Below are 19,489 nucleotides of genomic sequence, written 5' to 3'. Positions count from 1 at the left end.
TTCCTATTAATTCAACTCTATACTGAATTGATGTACTACAGTGGAGAGATTATAGCTGCTATTTGTCACCGTTACAGGCACAGTGATTCATAAACAGACAGATGAAAGAAGCACAGCAGGGAACCCTTACTAGGTCTCACTAATAATACCAAACCTGTGGAAAAAGTTAGTTCGGGTCCATCTAAAAAGTATATCAAAAGGTTTTTACAATTAGGATAAGAAAGCCTAATTAAAACCAAGGGCTGAAATCATAGAATCATAAAATTATACAGCCTATATGTAGGCCATTTGGCCCCTCATGTCTGTGCCAGCTCTTTGCTAGAGCAATTTAAAATTAATCCCACCGTTCTACTCTCCCTCCATAGCCGTGTATCTTCCTCCATTTCAAATATTTATCTAATTTTCCCTTACAGGTGCAATGCTCTCTGCCTCAAACACTCTGTGTGGCACAGTATAATTTCAAAAGCCTGTATTAATTTTCCTCTTAGTCTTCTTGGCTTCAGTTGAAATAGTCCCAGTGGCTCAAGTCTCCCCTCATATCTATAATCCCTGGAACGATCCTGGTGAATCTATGCTGTATGGTCTTCATGCCTTCATTGCTTTCTCTGTAACTGGGCAGCCAAAACTGCACACAGTACATTAACTGTTGCCTAACCAATGTTTTATACCAATGTATCATTACTTCTTTACTCTTAAATTCTACACCATTTATAAAACCAAAAACGCTGATAATCCAGAGAACATGAGCTCAAATCCCACCACGGCAATTTATGAATTTGAATTCAGCTTAATAAATCTGGTATCAGTAAAAGTGACCATGATGCTGTCATATTGTCATAAAAACCGAACTGGTTCACTAACATCCTTACCCGGTCTGGCCTATATGTGACTCCAGTTCCATGCCAACTCTTAACTGCCCTAGCAAGGCACTCAGTTGTATAAGGACAACTAGGGATAGTAGGGATGGGCAATAAATATCGGCCTTGCCAGTAATGCCCACATTCTGAAAATGAATTTAAAAAATAAAGTACTGATAGATTGTTTCTAATGGCCAGTAAGACTGTTGAAGGTACAAATTTACGATGGTCACAAAAAGAATTAAACAGGAGGTTATAAAAATTTTGAGGATAGAATGTTGAACTATCTCCCACTTACTGTTATAGTAGCACTATCCATAAATTCTATTGAAAGGCAAATTGATAATTGCTTGAAAAAAAGTCACATTAAAGGATGTAGGAAGTGAGCAATGGGATTAGAGTAGGTGGTTCATATGGAAAAAAAATGGGCCTGTTTCTGTGTTGTAACATTACATGATTTTGTTTTTGCTCACGAATTGGCCCTGACTTGAGTCAAGATCCTCATCCATCCCCACCCATGGGGTGTGCAGATGTCCACTGGCTGGCCCTGGAGTAATGTAGGAATCTCATTTGAAATTGGATCAGGAAGGGAAGGCCCATGAGCATCCAGCAGGAGCCATCACTGAGATGGCAGGAGCAAGGGTTCACGTCTTGTAGCTGGGATTGGGACAAGTGCTGGGAACTTGGAGCCAAGTCTTAACCCTTGGGACTGAAGGACTCTTGGTAGGAAATTGTGTAATCATTCTTAATGTTACCACAGTGAAGATGCATAGAGAAGAAAGAGAGAGTGTAAGTCACCTAATTGTAGTTTCCAAGGAACACGATGCTCTAGTGTCTCTGCTGAGCTGCTTCCATTGGAGCTTTCTGTGCTTGGTGTGCACTTACTGTCTTCTTTTATCAGCTCAGTCCCTTTTCTGCATTTTCCCTCCTTCCCTGTGGAGAAGAATCTTATATGTTTTCAGCACCTCCCACTAAGCAGCCTATCTGAGACTGGTAGCTCCATATGTGGGTGGAACTGTAGGCAGAAAGATGCCTGCTTCCCACTTCACTGCACAATGTGTGGGCATATCAACATGTTGAGCCATAGGGGAATGCCACAGTGAATATCTTTAACCCCTTAACTAGCATGATTCAGAAATTCATTGTTTAATGTTTTGTTACACATAGTATTTAAGTCAAACATGAATACTTTTTACATAACTGTCAGGTAAAAAGTACTTGCTTCTGCAGAATTCATCAGGCTGGTTAATGGGTTAAGTTATAAAGCAGCAATCTGATGCTGCAAATTTAGTGACAATGGCAAATCATCAGTTATCATCTGTTGCATTATATAGTCTTTGTTCTTAAGTCAGGGTTTCTCGATACTTGCAGACAGAACAGAACACTGCAGCAGCCAAGCAAAGCTGAAGCTCTTTACGTATCATGCACCCCCGAAATGGATTCTAAATTGCATGTTATCATGAAAATTCACTGTCATTTTGTGTGACCCTTAGTTGTTACCTACATAGCGAGTAAAAATAGAGCTCATTGCGATAGATGCTGCAAGAAAGAGTTGACAGGAAGAAAAGGACATTATCTGAATTGCGTGGAGATCGATCATAGCTCAGGGCACCCACAGAAGCACAGCTGTGAATTGTGCATAAAGTTCTGTTTTTTTTTAAGCTTGTGCAGATATTAGACAAAAGTCCTATGATGATTTTCAACTATTCCCTGAGATGTTGATCAGTAAGAATCATTAATCAACACTGGTTGAAATTTATTGTTAAAATATTAACAGATTTTGAGCAATTAAATCATAATAAATGCACCACATATAAATATTTAAAGAACATTTTCAGTTTTATGTTGATATTTTTGTCTACTACAAAGGGACAAAACTTTTTATTTGTTTTTCAGAGATTTGGTTGGGAACATTACTTTCAATGTAATCATTTTCTTCCAGTCCTCATTACAGTGCCATCTGGCACACAGCTAGGCGAGAAAGATGAGAGTTTAGCAGGAGGAGTGAATTTCCCTGATAGAATTTTAGATTTAAAAACATTTGATTAAAAGCTGAACAAAAAAGTCACTATCCAGCTAAGTATAACCACCTTGTCTCAGTGGTAGCATTCCATTCAGCCCATCGTGTCTATGCCAGCTCCTTGAAGAGTTATCCAATTAGTCCCGCTCCCCTGCTCTTTCCCCATAGCCCTGCAAATTTCTCCTTTTCAAGTATTTATCCAATTCCCTTTTGAAAGTTACTATTGAATCTGCTTCCACCACCCTTTCAGACAGTGCATTTCAGATCATAACGACTCGCTGCGTAAAAACATTTCTCCTCATCTCCCCCATGGCTTTTTTCCCAATTATCTTACCAGCTCTGGTAATGTTAACTGATTAAATGGGTCAATTTTAGTGTCAAAGAGACATTTCTCACATAAAATAGTTTAAGAATGTATGCTGATCTGGATAAAAGGGCAGAAAAATGAAGGGGGTGAAATTGGTCTTCGGCAGTGGACATGATAACGCATTAACAGCCCCATTTACACGCTGCTTGATTTTCTTTCCCGTTGACTTTAATTAGTTCTCGCCCATTTTGTGTTACTGGTGAAGACCGATTTCACCCCGAACTGACTGTCTTTAGGACACCTGGCAGTCTGCAGGTGTGTCCATGTAAACATGAACCATGAATTGTGTCACATAGATCATGGCCATGATTACCCTCCATGGCTATGTTCCAGTCCCTGCTAAGTGATGCCAAGCAGAGGTGAGCCCTCCCCCACCTCCCCCTCCCACCCTCCGCCTTTTCAGGGAAGGAGCACCACAGAGTGACCCAGTCATTCTTAGCAGCCATTTCTTGGGTTAAGTAGATAATTGTTTCTTGCAAAACAACTTACTGAACATCTTCTGAAAATCCATACACACTACACCTATTGCATTTCCTTTATCTATCCAGTCACTTCTTCAAAAAATTTAATAGATGCATGCTGGCTGTCTTTGATTAACCCACACATTTCTAAAACGCTCACTAATATTTCTCCAATTATAGATTCTAAGAGTTTGCCCACAACTGACATTAGACTAACTGGTCTATTGTTACCTAATTTATCCTCCTCCCCTTTTTCATTTGGCTACTCTTCAATCCAACTGTATAATTTGCATATTTAACCAGGATTGAAAAGTTGTGGCCAGTGCCTCTACCTTCTCCTCTCTGACTTCTTTCAATAGTTCAGAGTGAGTGCCATCAGGGTCTGGTGACTTATCCACCCTGACTACTGTTAACTTTTCAGAGCTAATTGCTTTTCTACAGTTGCCTCTGACAATTGTTTCATATTCTCCTCTAGTATACCTACACTCTCACTTTCATCATCAAGTGTAAAAATCAGTGCCAAATATTGATTTAATATCTCTATCCTACACAATTAGACTTCCTCCTACATCCCTAAGTGGTTCTACCTTCTCTTTAACTCTTCTTTTATGAGTGTAATGGATGTTTTTAAAGTTGTCCAGGATTTTGATCAATAGGGAAAGACTATTTCCGTTGATTGGAGTGTCAGTCATGTGGGGATCATTAATTTAAAATTGTAACTGAGAGAATGAAGAGAGGAAATTTCTTTACGTGAAGAGTTGTTGGTGCATGGAATGCTTTGCCACAGGGTGTAGTTGAGGCAGGGACCATTGCATTTTTTAAGGGAAAGGTGGAGAAATATTTGAAGCAAAGCACGCTACAGGGATATAGAGAGAGAACAGGGCAGTGGACTAGCTTTGGATTACTCTAGCAAACAGCCAGCCCAGACATAAAGGGCCAAGTATGCTTAATCTCTGCTGCAAATGTATATGGTTCTGTGATAAGAGCAACAGAATCCAGAATGACTTTTCCTAAACACACTCAATCCTAACTTTCACTGTAAAATGAACATCAAACTTTAAATCACGTTTAAATCAGGCCTTGTCTTAGATATCCTGTTTTATCTCATAATTTGCTGTCTGCTTTTGTCTCTTGCAATATTAAGAAATGTGTTGGATATATATTTGTATATGTGTACACATTTTGTAATTTTGCCACCACAAAGGTAATAAAATCTGTATTTTAAACATGATGTAATAACTGCTTTATTTGAATCCCCCAGATCATAAATTTATATAAATATAGAGCAGACTCTCATTATAAATGTATGTTTGTTGGCTCTGTGATGACTGTCTACTGTTTAAAAAAAAATTGTCACTGATGTAACCCTGGCAACAGTCACTGCCTTTTGGCTACTGCTGGTTTATATGGACAGGCTGTGAAGTTTTCCTTATGAACGATTTTGCAATACAGCATTCATAGATCAACAAGGGGCACTCAGTGCCTGTAATGATCTGAGTTTAGGATTTTTTTCACAGTTATTAGCTAGTCCTAGTCCCCATACAAAAGCTATATAACAAATTATTCACACAGTAACTTCCATGAGCCTGCAATTTTTTATTGTACACTATTTCACTTCATCTATAGAAAGTATGAGAATTTCTGTATTAAGTTAATGGGGAATAGGACAAAATAATAACAGAACATAATATTTCACTTGTACTGCGCACGACTGATGTCTGACTCATTGAGGATTTGCATTTTATTTGGTTTATATAACACAATCATCTTCATTGCCAACCATGACCTGTGTCATTTTTTCTGTTCTTCTTGTTTTATTATACTTTTACCTACATTACGACAGTGACTACACTTCAAAGTACTGCATTGGCTGTAAAGCACTTTGGGACATCACGAGGTCATGAATGATGGTATATGACTGCAAGTTCTTTCTTTCTTTCCTTTCTCAGTGCACATATACACCTTTAGGCAGTCCAGACCTTAATACCATTGGACAGTCCAGATTATAATACCTTCAGGCAGTTCAGACTTCTCTACTTTTGACAGCGATAGTCATGATTTAATCCCTCATGGTTTCTATTTCGCAATAGTGATGTGCATATAAAGAACATTTTGCTGCCTGCCATTAGATATCAATTTCTGAACGTAACAACTGCCTTGCATGCTTGTAGATGCTGGGTGCCTGTGCGACCTGGTCCACAAAACAAGAGATCTGCTCCCATTTGCGAAATGACGGCAGTTTGTTGACAAATAGAAGAGGCAACACGCAACAGGAGGAGAAAATAAATTGATCTTAGTGCACGAGGAGACAAACGGCCTGGAGTTTCCGCTAGGGAGCTCTATTGAGAAATGCCCCCAGAATGCGCTGTGGTGATTTTGCTGAGGTGAAGTTACGCTGAAGTTTAAACTCATTAGCATAAGCCCGAACGTAAAATCTCCCATGAATCAGCGCAATCGAGCAGCATAACTGGAACAAGTCCAACGGGCCTCAAGATGCTGAGTGGGGTAGTAAAAAAGACAAGGAAATATAAAATCTCATTCAGAGGGAGGCTAGACAGCACAAGGTAAGATAATTTTCCCTTTGTCCTGTGGCTACAATTGACTGCTGGTCACTGCTGTCTTTAATTAATTAATTATTGCAGCAGAGCAGGACACACCTGTGTGGCTTCAATTGACTGTTGGTCACAGGTTTTATGCACCAAGGGCAGATGAATTGACTGAGTTGAAACTAATTGCTGCAGCAGGAGAAACATGCCTGGGTCAGTGGCTTCAACTGACTGCTGGTCACTGCAGGTACAGGTGATTAACGGCGGATTAATGTGACCACGAGTTTCTGGGCGCAGTGTAATGAAGACTCCCAAACGGGCACCATCAGCGGAAACTCACCATTATGACCTGGGGGTGTGGCCAGTTTTGAGGGCGGGGACTGCTGCGAGCAAAAGGAGTTTTGAACCAGCATAAAGTGGTTATGGGTGCAACTCACTCACGCTTAGAATTCCGCAATCTTTAGCGCTATTTAATTTGATTCTGTCCAGATTAAGCTGATACCGGGGCGGAAATTATACGGAAACTGCAGGCCAACATGTGCCTGTATGGAGTCCACACCATTTAAATGTAGGAGCCGTGTACATTTTATAAAAAATCAGATGTGTAATCTGGCATTTCTAGTAGAATCATAGAATCATAGAATCATAGAAGTTACAACATGGAAACAGGCCCTTCGGCCCAACATGTCCATGTCGCCCAGTTTATACCACTAAGCTAGTCCCAATTGCCTGCACTTGGCCCATATCCCTCGATACCCATCTTCCCCATGTAACTGTCCAAATGCTTTTTAAAAGACAAAATTGTACCCGCCTCTACTACTGCCTCTGGCAGCTCGTTCCAGACACTCACCACCCTTTGAGTGAAAAAATTGCCCCTCTGGATCCTTTTGTATCTCTCCCCTCTCACCTTAAATCTGTGCCCCCTCGTTATAGACTCCCCTACCTTTGGGAAAAGATTTTGACTATCGACCTTATCTATGCCCCTCATTATTTTATAGACTTCTATAAGATCACCCCTTAACCTCCTACTCTCCAGGGAAAAAAGTCCCAGTCTGTCTAACCTCTCCCTGTAAGTCAAACCATCAAGTCCCGGTAGCATCCTAGTAAATCTTTTCTGCACTCTTTCTAGTTTAATAATATCCTTTCTATAATAGGGTGACCAGAACTGTACACAGTACTCCAAGTGTGGCCTCACCAATGCCCTGTACAACTTCAACAAGACATCCCAACTCCTGCATTCAATGTTCTGACCAATGAAACCAAGCATGCTGAATGCCTTCTTCACCACCCTATCCACCTGTGACTCCACTTTCAAGGAGCTATGAATCTGTACTCCTAGATCTCTTTGTTCTATAACTCTCCCCAACGCCCTACCATTAACGGAGTAGGTCCTGGCCCGATTCGATCTACCAAAATGCATCACCTCACATTTATCTAAATTAAACTCCATCTGCCATTCATCGGCCCACTGGCCCAATTTATCAAGATCCCGTTGCAATCCTAGATAACCTTCTTCACTGTCCACAATGCCACCAATCTTGGTGTCATCTGCAAACTTACTAACCATGCCTCCTAAATTCTCATCCAAATCATTAATATAAATAACAAATAACAGCGGACCCAGCACCGATCCCTGAGGCACACCGCTGGACACAGGCATCCAGTTTGAAAAACAACCCTCGACAACCACCCTCTGTCTTCTGTCGTCAAGCCAATTTTGTATCCAATTGGCTACCTCACCTTGGATCCCATGAGATTTAACCTTATGTAACAACCTACCATGCGGTACCTTGTCAAATGCTTTGCTGAAGTCCATGTAGACCACGTCTACTGCACAGCCCTCATCTATCTTCTTGGTTACCCCTTCAAAAAACTCAATCAAATTCGTGAGACATGATTTTCCTCTCACAAAACCATGCTGACTGTTCCTAATTAGTCCCTGCCTCTCCAAATGCCTGTAGATTCTGTCCCTCAGAATACGCTCTAACAACTTACCCACTACAGATGTCAGGCTCACTGGTCTGTAGTTCCCAGGCTTTTCCCTGCCGCCCTTCTTAAACAAAGGCACAACATTTGCTACCCTCCAATCTTCAGGCACCTCACCTGTAGCGGTGGATGATTCAAATATCTCTGCTAGGGGACCCGCAATTTCCTCCCTAACCTCCCATAACGTCCTGGGATACATTTCATCAGGTCCCGGAGATTTATCTACCTTGATGCGCGTTAAGACTTCCAGCACCTCCCTCTCTGTAATATGTACACTCCTCAAGACATCACTATTTATTTCCCCAAGTTCCCTAACATCCATGCCTTTCTCAACCGTAAATACCGATGTGAAATATTCATTCAGGATCTCACCCATCTCTTGTGGTTCCGCACATAGATGACCTTGTTGATCCTTAAGAGGCCCTACTCTCTCCCTAGTTACCCTTTTGCCCTTTATGTATTTGTAGAAGCTCTTTGGATTCACCTTTGCCTGATCTGCCAAAGCAATCTCATATCCCCTTTTTGCCCTCCTGATTTCTCTCTTCACTCTACTCCGGCAATCTCTATACTTTTCAAGGGATCCACTTGATCCCAGCTGCCTATGCATGTCATATGCCTCCTTCTTATTTTTGACTAGTGCCTCAATCTCCCGAGTCATCCAAGGTTCCCTACTTCTACCAGCCTTGCCCTTCACTTTATAAGGAATGTGCTTACACTGAACCCTGGTTAACACACTTTTGAAAGCCTCCCACTTACCAGACGTCCCTTTGCCTGCCAACAGACTCTCCCAATCAACTTCTGAAAGTTCCTGTCTAATACCATCAAAATTGGCCTTTCCCCAATTTAGAATTTTAACTTTTGGGCCAGACCTATCCTTCTCCATAGCTATCTTAAAACTAATGGAATTATGATCACTGGTCCCAAAGTGATCCCTCACTAACACTTCTGTCACCTGCCCTTCCTTATTTCCCAAGAGGAGGTCAAGTTTTGCCCCCTCTCTAGTCGGGCCATCCACATACTGAATGAGAAATTCCTCCTGAATACACTCAACAAATTTCTCTCCATCCAAGCCCCTAATGCTATGGCTGTCCCAGTCAATGTTGGGAAAGTTAAAGTCCCCTACTATTACCACCCTATTTTTCTTGCAGCTGTCTGTAAGTTTTTGGAAGACTGAGACTCTTGGAACAATTTGGAACCTACTCCACCTTTGCAGAGTCACAATACACAATTCTTGTGGTCTCTACAGCTGGATTACTGAGCTTTTCTGTTAGTTGTTCCATTTAAGTGACTGTTTAGCCATCTGAGAAATGTGAAAGGAGTGTTATTACAGCTGTGTCTGGATTGGCAGGTTTTCTGCAAACAAAGTCAGGAGAAATGGAATTGCTTGCCCTCAGCCACCATTTTGATCGGATGTCATTAAATTCAATAATAAGGTCCCTTGTTAAACCTTTCTAAATAAAAGAGGAAAATATCCCCAATAATTGGTCACTTTACACAGTAGCAAGTTGGGCACAGTGGTTCTCAGAATGCACTGAAAAAAGGAGGAGCAATTCTGGCTCTCTGTGTCCTTCAAAGAATCACAGAAAGGTTACAGCACAGAGGGAGGACATTTGGCCCATCGAGTCCGCGCTGGCTCTACGCAAGAGCAATCCAACTAGTCCCATTCCCCCGCCCTTTCTCTGTAGCCCTGAAAATTTTTTGCTTTCAAGTACTTATCCAGTTCCCTTTTGAAGGCCATGATTGAATCTGACTCCACCACCCCCTCAGGCAGTGCATTCCAGATCCTAACCACTTGCTGTGTAAAAAAAGTTTTTCCTCATGGCACCTTTGGTGCTTTGCCAATCACCTTAAATCTATGCCCTCTGCTTCTTGATCCTTCATCCAATGGGAACAGTTTCTCTCTATCTACTCTGTCTAGACCCTTCATGATTCTGAATACCTCTATCAAATCTCCTCGCAATCTTCTCTGTTCTAAGGAGAAGTGTCCAAGTGTCCTTGCACAGGTATTAAAATAAGGTGTTGCAAGCAGCATTTTTATTGCTAAACTACAGCATGTGATCAAAACCCCTTGCCAAAAGTATATATTTTTAATTGTTTGTGAATAATCTCTTGACATTAACATCTGATAAGTGGATGGAATTCCCCTTTAAATAGAGTCTGCTTTATTCTTTGGGCTTTGAGGCATAGATTTCACATTGCTGGCCATTGCCTTTATTGACCTGCATAATAGTGTACCACCCCAGTATTTTTTTCTTCCCCTGGCTGTAGTCTAGCAGGAAATATGTTGTTTGTATAAGGGTATCAAATAGATTTGGAATGACAGAAAGCCATTGCCTCCGGGACTTAGTGGTGAGACAGTCGGAGGCAAAGTTGTGCGTTTTTCAGGTTTGTAGATAAAGCAGAAATTGTCTGCCTGGAAAAGCAGGAATCTTTGGAAATGGTGTTTGCTGTACACAGTGTGAGACAAATATGACACAAGCAATACTGACTTTGGGCGCAGCTGTCTTCCTCTAAGATGCAACTGAGCTACAATTGCCTTAAAAACACAGATGTCAACACTCTTAGCAGTTGCAGTTTGTTTAAAGAGGCAGTTTCGTTTTGTTAGCATGTAGACGCTGTTGTAACTTCACAAAATAAATCAACCCTCAGTTTTTTTAAATACATGCTACTATTTGTAAAGTTCCCAGTAATGGAGTTTTAATGTAATTAGCAGATTATAGGATTGTATGGAATTAGTTGCCATTTGCCTGTCCTCACAGACTAACCATGGCAAACAGTGAGATTGATGCATCTAGTGTAAGGTTAACGTAGTGTTTGTATTTATGATCACAGTTAAAAAAACCACATGTTAGGTTTTTACTTCTACTGTTAATGGGACTTAGAGTTCCCAACTTATCACAAGTCCAAGCTGTGAGAGAAGTCAGTAGGGACTGGGACCATTGCTTGACTTCAATGAAAAATTAATTGAAAATCCTGGTAAAATTAATGATGAATGCCCTCACATCATTATAAACAATTTTACAACACCAAGTTATAGTCCAGCAATTTTATTTTAAATTGTAAAATTGTTTACAATTGTCAACCCCAGTCCATCACCGGCATCTCCACATCCTCACATCATTAGCCATGGAAACAAAGTGGAAACAAATGGACCTCTGTTTGGGCATTTGGTTCATATATATCTGAACTTTCCAGACAGTCCACCCAAAAAAAAAGCACTGCTCGGTTCAGCAGTGGACAGGTGGGAGCTAAATAACACCTTATTCAGATCACTTGTCAATATTTACTCCTTGTACAGTATTCACATAGCCTGGTCTCAATTCCCACACCTATGGTATGCATATTGTATGAAATAAAGGGCTGTCTATATATGTTAATAAAATATATTGTGCATTTTCTTTGGTACTATAGAGTACTATGCTGTTTAGAACACTGTGTTACACACACGGGTTCTATTTGAACCTCGGCTTTTGACATTCTTTTCTTTGTATAGAATTTTTCTGTAAAATAGAAACTTTAGAACAGGAGGAAGCAATTTGTCTCTTTCTGCCTGTGTGGAATTTAGGCTTCTCTCCAGACTGATTATATTTATTTTCCTGCTTTCTCCCATAGCCTTTTATATTCTTCAAATGTTTATCCTTTAATCGATCATGACTCATGGCAAAGTATTTCACATTTCAACAGCTCTTTGCGTTAAAACAGGTTTCTCGATTTTCCCCTTTATGTTTGTAGTGACAGTTCCTTTTTTAAAAAAAATGAAGGACTAGGACTAATTTCAAAACGTTTTTGGGTGGGGATTTCCACATGGATTCCCCACTCATCCAACGTAACCTTGGTGTTTTTCCGGGGTTTCCGTGACTCTTCCACCAAAGTTCCAGCAGATGAGCAGAGGAATCCCCAATGGGAATTCACCCCCTAGGTCTGTAGTCAAGAGCACGTTATTTAAATTTGAACCCCTGACTTTGTGGCAACATCACTTGCCACAGTATGGAATGAACGTTGATGTGACCGTGGAAATTGCAATCATATAGTAGGTTAAAACGGAATAATTCCCAGGAATTCTTGTGTTGTTTGTGCACAAGTGGTAATGTTTTCCAAGTTTATCCAATTCTGAATCAATTCGCCAGGTTCACACATTCGCATCTGGACGGGTGACGGTAACAAAATAATACCTCTGCTCTCGTGATGAGGATGGTCATTTCATGTCAGGCTCTTTAAACATATTTCTAACTGAAACGTGTTATGTCTTTCAGACTGGCAGGAAAGAAAAAGGCGACCCACTCAATGCTGCCATCGACAAAATGACAAAAAAAACAAGGGATCTGCGGCGACAGGTATATTGTTCAGAATCTTCTGCTTTTGATGTGGAATATATGGTGATACCTGAGTAACTGTACGCTGGGGACTTGGGTATTTGTATTGAATTTGGTTAACGACTGATTCATTTTAAATATCAGCCAAGAGAGGGTGGGGATTATTTTCTACCTCGCCATCCATCCTCCTTTTCCTGCTCGAGAGAAATATTGCAGACTTCAGTGTAGCTCTACATTTCTGTATAGGGCTATGAAACCTCCTTAAATTATTCCTGCACAATGTTTATATTCCAAAGAGGTCCAGTAGTTTAAACCTCCTGCGTTACAGACATGACTGGAACACTGTCATTTAACCTCAGTGACCTGTGTGTAGACAAACGGGATTAATGTCCTGACTGCACAAAACCCTGCCTGACTTTGGCACTAATTGGCACCAAGTCGCAGTCTCACTTACAGAGGTCATAAGGATGACCAGCATGGGAAATGAGAAAAAAGTCACACTGATTTGGGGAATGGCACACTCTTGGATAAAATAGAGGACGGCTTGCCCTGCGTTTGATCTGTGCCATATCTAACCTGGGAGCACTTGAACCAGATAGGAAAAGTAGATAAATGATTATTCCACAGTTTTCTCATCACCACAAAAAAATTTTTTCCAAGGAATGGACTGCAGGCTAGGGAAAATATCTTCTTCCTGTTATCAGAATGATATGATCCAAAAAAGGATGCCCTGTTCAGCGGGCTAGATAGTTGCAGTTACTTTAGTTTAGGATATTTCATGGTTCTCCAATTTCTGTTACTTTTACCTTAAAAGATTTTCTCTAATTATTGAGTCCCAGTTGCAAGCCATATTTATGATGCAAATAGATTACGTCACATGGAGTGATATAAAAATTAACTTTTAGCATTAAAATGTATATATATATATATATATGCATATATAGTGGCTAAAAATATAAAATCTATCTGTAGGCCGCCAGTTCCATTCCCTCAGGTAGAAAAGACACGCACTTAAACATACCCGATACACACTGGCTTAGCCGTCCATTGCCAGATCTGACTTTGTCCTGTTGAACTCTGGGCCTTGTTCTCGCTGGCAAAACCATCCATTAATCCAGGATCGTCCTGGAGGGCAAAGATAACCACAGGCTGTTTTTCTTTACTGCCAACCACCTTCTTGAACCCCCTCACCCTCACTTCTAACAACATGCGAAGAGCTTGTGGATGTCTTTGTCACGAAGATAGAGACCATCTGTCCGGCTGCATCTGCTGCTTCCTGCTACATCTTGCCCAGCAAGCCAAACACACCCGAGTTCCTTTGCTACTCTAGCACTGACCCACGCCCCCCCATCTCTCTTCAGTTTCACTTCTATCTGCCTCCCCAACCTCGAAGCTCATATGAGACCTATTTTCTGCTGCCTTGATCCCATTCCTACTAAATTCCTAACCACCCAACTTATTTTGCTTAATCCATGCTAGCTGATACTGTAAATGGTTTCCTTTTCCTCCCTTTCAAAACTGTTGTCATCACCGCCTCCTCAAAAAGACTTCCCTTGACCCCTCTGTTCCTGCTAACTACTGCCCATCTCCACCCTCCCTTTCCTCTCCAAAGTCCTTGAACATGCCGTGATCTCCCAGATGCATGCCCATCTCTTCCGCAACACTTTGAATCCCTCCAATCAAGTATCCAAACCACTCACAGCACAGAAATGGCCCTAACCAAAGATGACTTCTGGGTCCCTTGGGGTTTCCAGTGGACTTATGCCGTAACTCCAGGAGGACTCTTCCAGAACCCCAGGAAAACCACAGGCAGCTAGTTGTACTGGTCCTCTGCCATTTCCAGGATTTTCTGCACAGCCTTGTATGTTGTGAAGTCCAGGCCAGGGAAGCGACCTAACCTCCGACGACTGGCCATACCTTTAAAAATATGTATACATTCAGGTTTAGCCTTCTTACACAGAGTGGCAAGGAAGATTCCATGGTGTCTGAGGGATGGCCTGAGCAATCCCACTCCCCAAAGGGAGCTAGGTGCTGGATTTTCCAGTTGGATGGGGCAGGTGGATGCTTAAGCTGCACCTGATGACAAGTTAGGTGCCTCCTCGCAAACCCTGTCACCTCCAGTGGGAACGCAAATTACTGTGTGTGTGCGTGCGTGTTTGGCTAAATGTACCTGGGTGAGCTACATGGAGCGTGAGGACACCGGAGGCTGCGATCCTGGCAATTACACTGGGATTGTGGCCCATAGATTTTCGGGACCCTAGTCTTTGTACAGTAGATGGGTTGCCAGTCTGAGGTAGCAATTTCCTGAATGAGCTCATGGCAGTCTTTAGCAGTCTGGAGGGGATATGGCCCTCTGCAGAATGAATTATGGCCTGCTTCGTCTTAGCCTAAAGTTTGATTTTTGTTTTGATTCGTAGATGGAATGTCAATCTGAGATAACAATCTCCTGATTGAGACCATTCCATTCGGCCTAGTTCGACAGCTAAATCTTGTGCTTTATATTCCTTTCAATATACCAGTGAAAGTCCACTCGAGTCCAGAGCAATCACGTTTAATGACTGATGCTAGCTACTGACAAATGACTGCCCTGGTGTTAAATAATGTGCTTAGCTGCTACAGATGTTAAATAGTATTTCTGATATGTGCCTTAACATCTGATGTAATTTGAATGTCAATTCATTAAGAAGCACTGTAAATGTCTTATTGATTCTTTTGAAATTAACAACCCAAAGTGTGTCAAAAGGAAATGGAAAATTTATCATCTTACATCATTGTTGGAACTGCAGTTTTATTATAGTAGACCACAGGTTTCACACAAGTTGACAGTTAATCAGTAGCTGCATGTAGCTTACCCAGGTACAATTAGACAGACATACACATTCACACACACACTAATTTGCATCAATTTATGGCAAGTTTGTACACTGTACACTGGTGTTCTGGCTGGACAACTGGGACCTCCACAGCTGTTGGCTCATTTTTTTCATGCATCAATGTGTAAGAAAGAAACATAGAAACATAGAAAATAGGAGCAAGAGTAGGCCATTCGGCCCTTCGGGCCTGCTCCGCCATTCAAAATGATCATGGCTGATCATCTAACTCAGTACCCTGTTCCCACTTTTTCCCCATATCCCTTGATCCCTTTAGCATTAAGAAATATATCTATCTCCTTCTTGAATACATCTAATGACTTGGCCTCCACTGCCTTCTGTGGTAGAGAATTCCACAGGTTCACCATCCTCTGAGTGAAGAAATGTCTCCTCATCTCGGTTCTAAATGGCATACCCCGCGCATCCGGAGACTGTGACCCCTGGTTCTCGACTCCCCAGCCAACGGGAACATCCTCCCTGCATTTAGTCTGTCTAGTCCTGTTAGAATTTTAGCTGTTTCGATGAGATCACCTCTCATTCTTCTAAACTCTAATGAATATAGGCCTAGTCGACCCAATCTCTCTTCATATGTCAGTCCTGCCATCCCAGGAATCAGTCTGGTAAACCTTCGTTGCACTCCCTCCATGGCAAGGGCATCCTTCCTCAGATAAGGAGACCAAAACTGCACACAGTACTCCAGATGTGGCCTCACCAAGGCCCTGTATAACTGCAGTAAGACATCCCTGTTCTTGTACTCAAATCCTCTTGCAATGAAGGCCAACTTACCATTTGCCTTCCTAACTGCTTGCTGCACCTGAATGCTCGCTTTCAGCGACTGGTGTACAAGGACACCAAGGTCTCATTGCACCTCCCCTTTTCCCAATCTATCACCATTCAGATAATAATCTGCCTTTTTGTTTTTACAACCAAAGTGGATAACCTCACATTTATCCACATTATACTGCATCTGCCATGTTCTTGCCCACTCACCCAACTTGTCTAAATCACATTGGAGCCTCTTTGCATCCTTCTCACAGCTCACATTCCACCCCAGCTTTGTGTCATCTGCAAACTTGGAAATGTTACATTTAGTTCCCTCATCCAAATCATTGATATATATTGTGAATAGCTGGGGCCCAAGCACTGATCCCTGCAGTACCCCACTAGTCACTGCCTGCCACCCGGAAAAAGACCCGTTTATTCCTACTCTCTGTTTCCTGTCTGTCAACCAATTCTCAATCCATGCCAGTATATTCCCCCCAATCCCATGTGCTTTAATTTTGCACACTAACCTCCTGTGTGGGACCTTATCAAAAGCCTTCTGAAAATCCAAGTACACCACATCCACTGGCTCTCCCCTATCCTGCTACTTACATCCTCAAAAAACTCCAGTAGATTTGTTAAGCATGATTTCTCTTTCATAAACCGATGCTGACTTTGTCCAATCCCGTTAATGCCCTCCAAGTGTTCTGATATCACATCTTCTCTAATAGACTAACATTTTCCCCACTACTGATGTTAGGCTAACTGGTCTGTAATTCCCTGTTTTTTCTCTCCCTCCTTTTTTAAATAGTGGGGTTACATTTGCCACCCTCCAATCTGTAGGATCTGTTCCAGAGTCTATAGAATTTTGGATGATGATCACCAATGCATCCCTATTTCCAGGGCCACTTCCTTTAGTACTCTGGGATGTAGATTATCAGGCCCTGGGGATTTGTCAGCCTTTAGCCCCATTAATTTCCCTAGCACTATTTTTTTACTAATACTGGTTTCCTTCAGTTCCTCCCTCTCACTAGATCCTTGGTTCCCTCACACTTCCTTTGTGAAGACAGAACCAAAGTATGTTTTTAATTGTTCAGCCATTTCTTTGTTCCCCATTATAATTTCCCCCATTTCTGACTGTAAGGGACCTACATTTGTCTTCACTAATCTTTTTCTCTTGACATATTTATAGAAGCTTTTACAGTCAGTTTTTATGTTCCCTGCTAGTTTACTCTCATACTCTATTTTTCCTCTCTTAATCAATCTCTTTGTTCTCCTTTGCTGAATTCTGAACTGCTCCCAATCCTCAGGCTTGTACTTTTTCTGGCAATTTTATATGTCTCCTCTTTCGATCTAATACTATCCCTAATTTCTTTTGTAAGCCACGGTTGAGCCACCTTTCCTGTTTTATTTTTGCACAGATCCGTACATGGTAAATGCATTCCTTAGAGCCAGATTTGTTTCTACTAGTACCATGTGTGATATTTTCAGGAGCCTGTACACTTACGAGTGTACTATATCATCCCATTATATGACATCCTGCTGCAATGCCCCATCTCTTCAATTGTTTGGCTTGTTGCTTTCTGCCTTGTAAATTGTGCCAAGTCGGGGTCAATTCTGAGGTGAGACATGAGGAAGTCATCAAGTACAGGATGACTGAATTAATGGACTCCCACAGCCAGGATATCACTTTGTCGGTGAAGGTATTAAGCAATTAATTAATGTAAAGATTGGCAACCAAGACAACAAAGTGCTTTGACTCACTGCACTCACCTTCTTTCTCTTTCCACAATTACTGTTGAAGGTAAAGTTATCCAAATATTGACCAAAGCAAGCTGTATTTCTGTTAACAAATTGATCAGAATTGACTTTATAATCTCCATCAAGCATATCAGATAAGCAAAAATCAAACACCTTGGAGTATAACTGTAGTTTATTTTAAACTGATCATGATTAAGTGTGAGCTAGAAAGTAGGCAAGAGAGTTTTGACAATGATGTGTTGTATAAGGCACCCCGTGAGTGGTATGGAGCCCTGCTTAATTCATCAGCAGACTCACTGATATCCGACCAGTTCCAAGTTAGAAGCAGGAAATCAGCAGAATTTCCAAGGTATTAGATGCAAGACTCTCAGAGTCGCAGTGGGAGATCAGGATAAACCCTGTGGAGTTTCAGGGTCAACATGTCCATCAAAATTCGAAGTGCCACACGTGCAAAGTGTGTGTCACCGTTACACCTGATTGGCTCAATTATGTTCATAAAACAGCAACAATTAACAACTGATGGGGAACCTGCAAGCAGCATCTTAAAAACAATATTAAAAAGAGAAATAAAGCAATTAGCCCCTACTTGACCTTAAACGAATAGGAGGAATTTTCGCTATGGCCCGTTGACTTAATGAGGCTCACCTGAAATTGGGACGAGGGCCACACTTTAATAATTGCATCAGTTGCACCTCCAGAGGCAGCTCGCCGCTTCTCCACAAACCATTTTGGCCCTCTTGCCTCACCGGCAGCGACCCTCAGGTAAGTCCTGGTTGGGGGACGGGGTGAGCAAGGAGAACGGGAAGGGGACAATAACAGTCAGCAGTGGCCCTCAGGACTGCTGTCCAGCCGAGAGGAGCACCCCTGCTCCTCCTGGCTCCACATGAAAGTTTTATAAAAAAACGTACTTTTTGTTGGCTACGTCCATGCCAGGAAAATCTGAGTGAGCAGACCCAATGCCTGGGCCCAGTTTCAGGAAAAGGTCCTAAAACAGGCACACGGAGGGGCCTAATGCTTGTTTTTGGTGGCCACCAGGGATGCCTGAAAAATCTCCCAATCTAATATGGAGTTGGATGTATTTCAGGCGTCTTTCATACGTGAAAGATAATCAATAATTGTTCCTTTTCCGCCCCCCCCCCGCTTTCTGCCCATAAAACAGTCACAATGAAGTCCAATTTGTATCCCACAGTTTGAAAAGCATTACATCAAAAAGAGAATCTGTAGATATTAGAAACCATAGAATCATAGAATCATAGAAGTTTACAACATGGAAACAGGCCCTTCGGCCCAACATGTCCATGTCGCCCAGTTTATACCACTAAGCTAGTCCCAATTGCCTGCACTTGGCCCATATCCCTCTATACCCATCTTACCCATGTAACTGTCCAAATGCTTTTTAAAAGACAAAATTGTACCCGCCTCCACTACTGCCTCTGGCAGCTCGTTCCAGACACTCACCACCCTTTGAGTGAAAAAATTGCCCCTCTGGACCCTTTTGTATCTCTCCCCTCTCACCTTAAATCTATGTCCCCTCGTTATAGACTCC

General features: G+C 41.7%; 1 protein-coding gene across 1 annotated transcript in view; it reads left to right on the top strand.

Moving 5' to 3' along the window:
* ctnna2 (catenin (cadherin-associated protein), alpha 2) overlaps positions 1-19,489 on the top strand; it is a 1,371,619-nt gene that overhangs the window by 887,932 nt on the left and 464,198 nt on the right. The window contains exon 8 of the mRNA XM_067981945.1: positions 12,491-12,571. Within this exon, the coding sequence (XP_067838046.1) occupies positions 12,491-12,571 (81 nt within the window). The remainder of the gene's footprint in view (positions 1-12,490; positions 12,572-19,489) is intronic.

The sequence above is a fragment of the Heptranchias perlo genome, chromosome 1 (genome assembly GCF_035084215.1).
Source record: "Heptranchias perlo isolate sHepPer1 chromosome 1, sHepPer1.hap1, whole genome shotgun sequence".
Taxonomy (NCBI): Eukaryota; Metazoa; Chordata; class Chondrichthyes; order Hexanchiformes; family Hexanchidae; genus Heptranchias; species Heptranchias perlo.
This window is presented reverse-complemented; position numbering and strand designations above follow the sequence as displayed.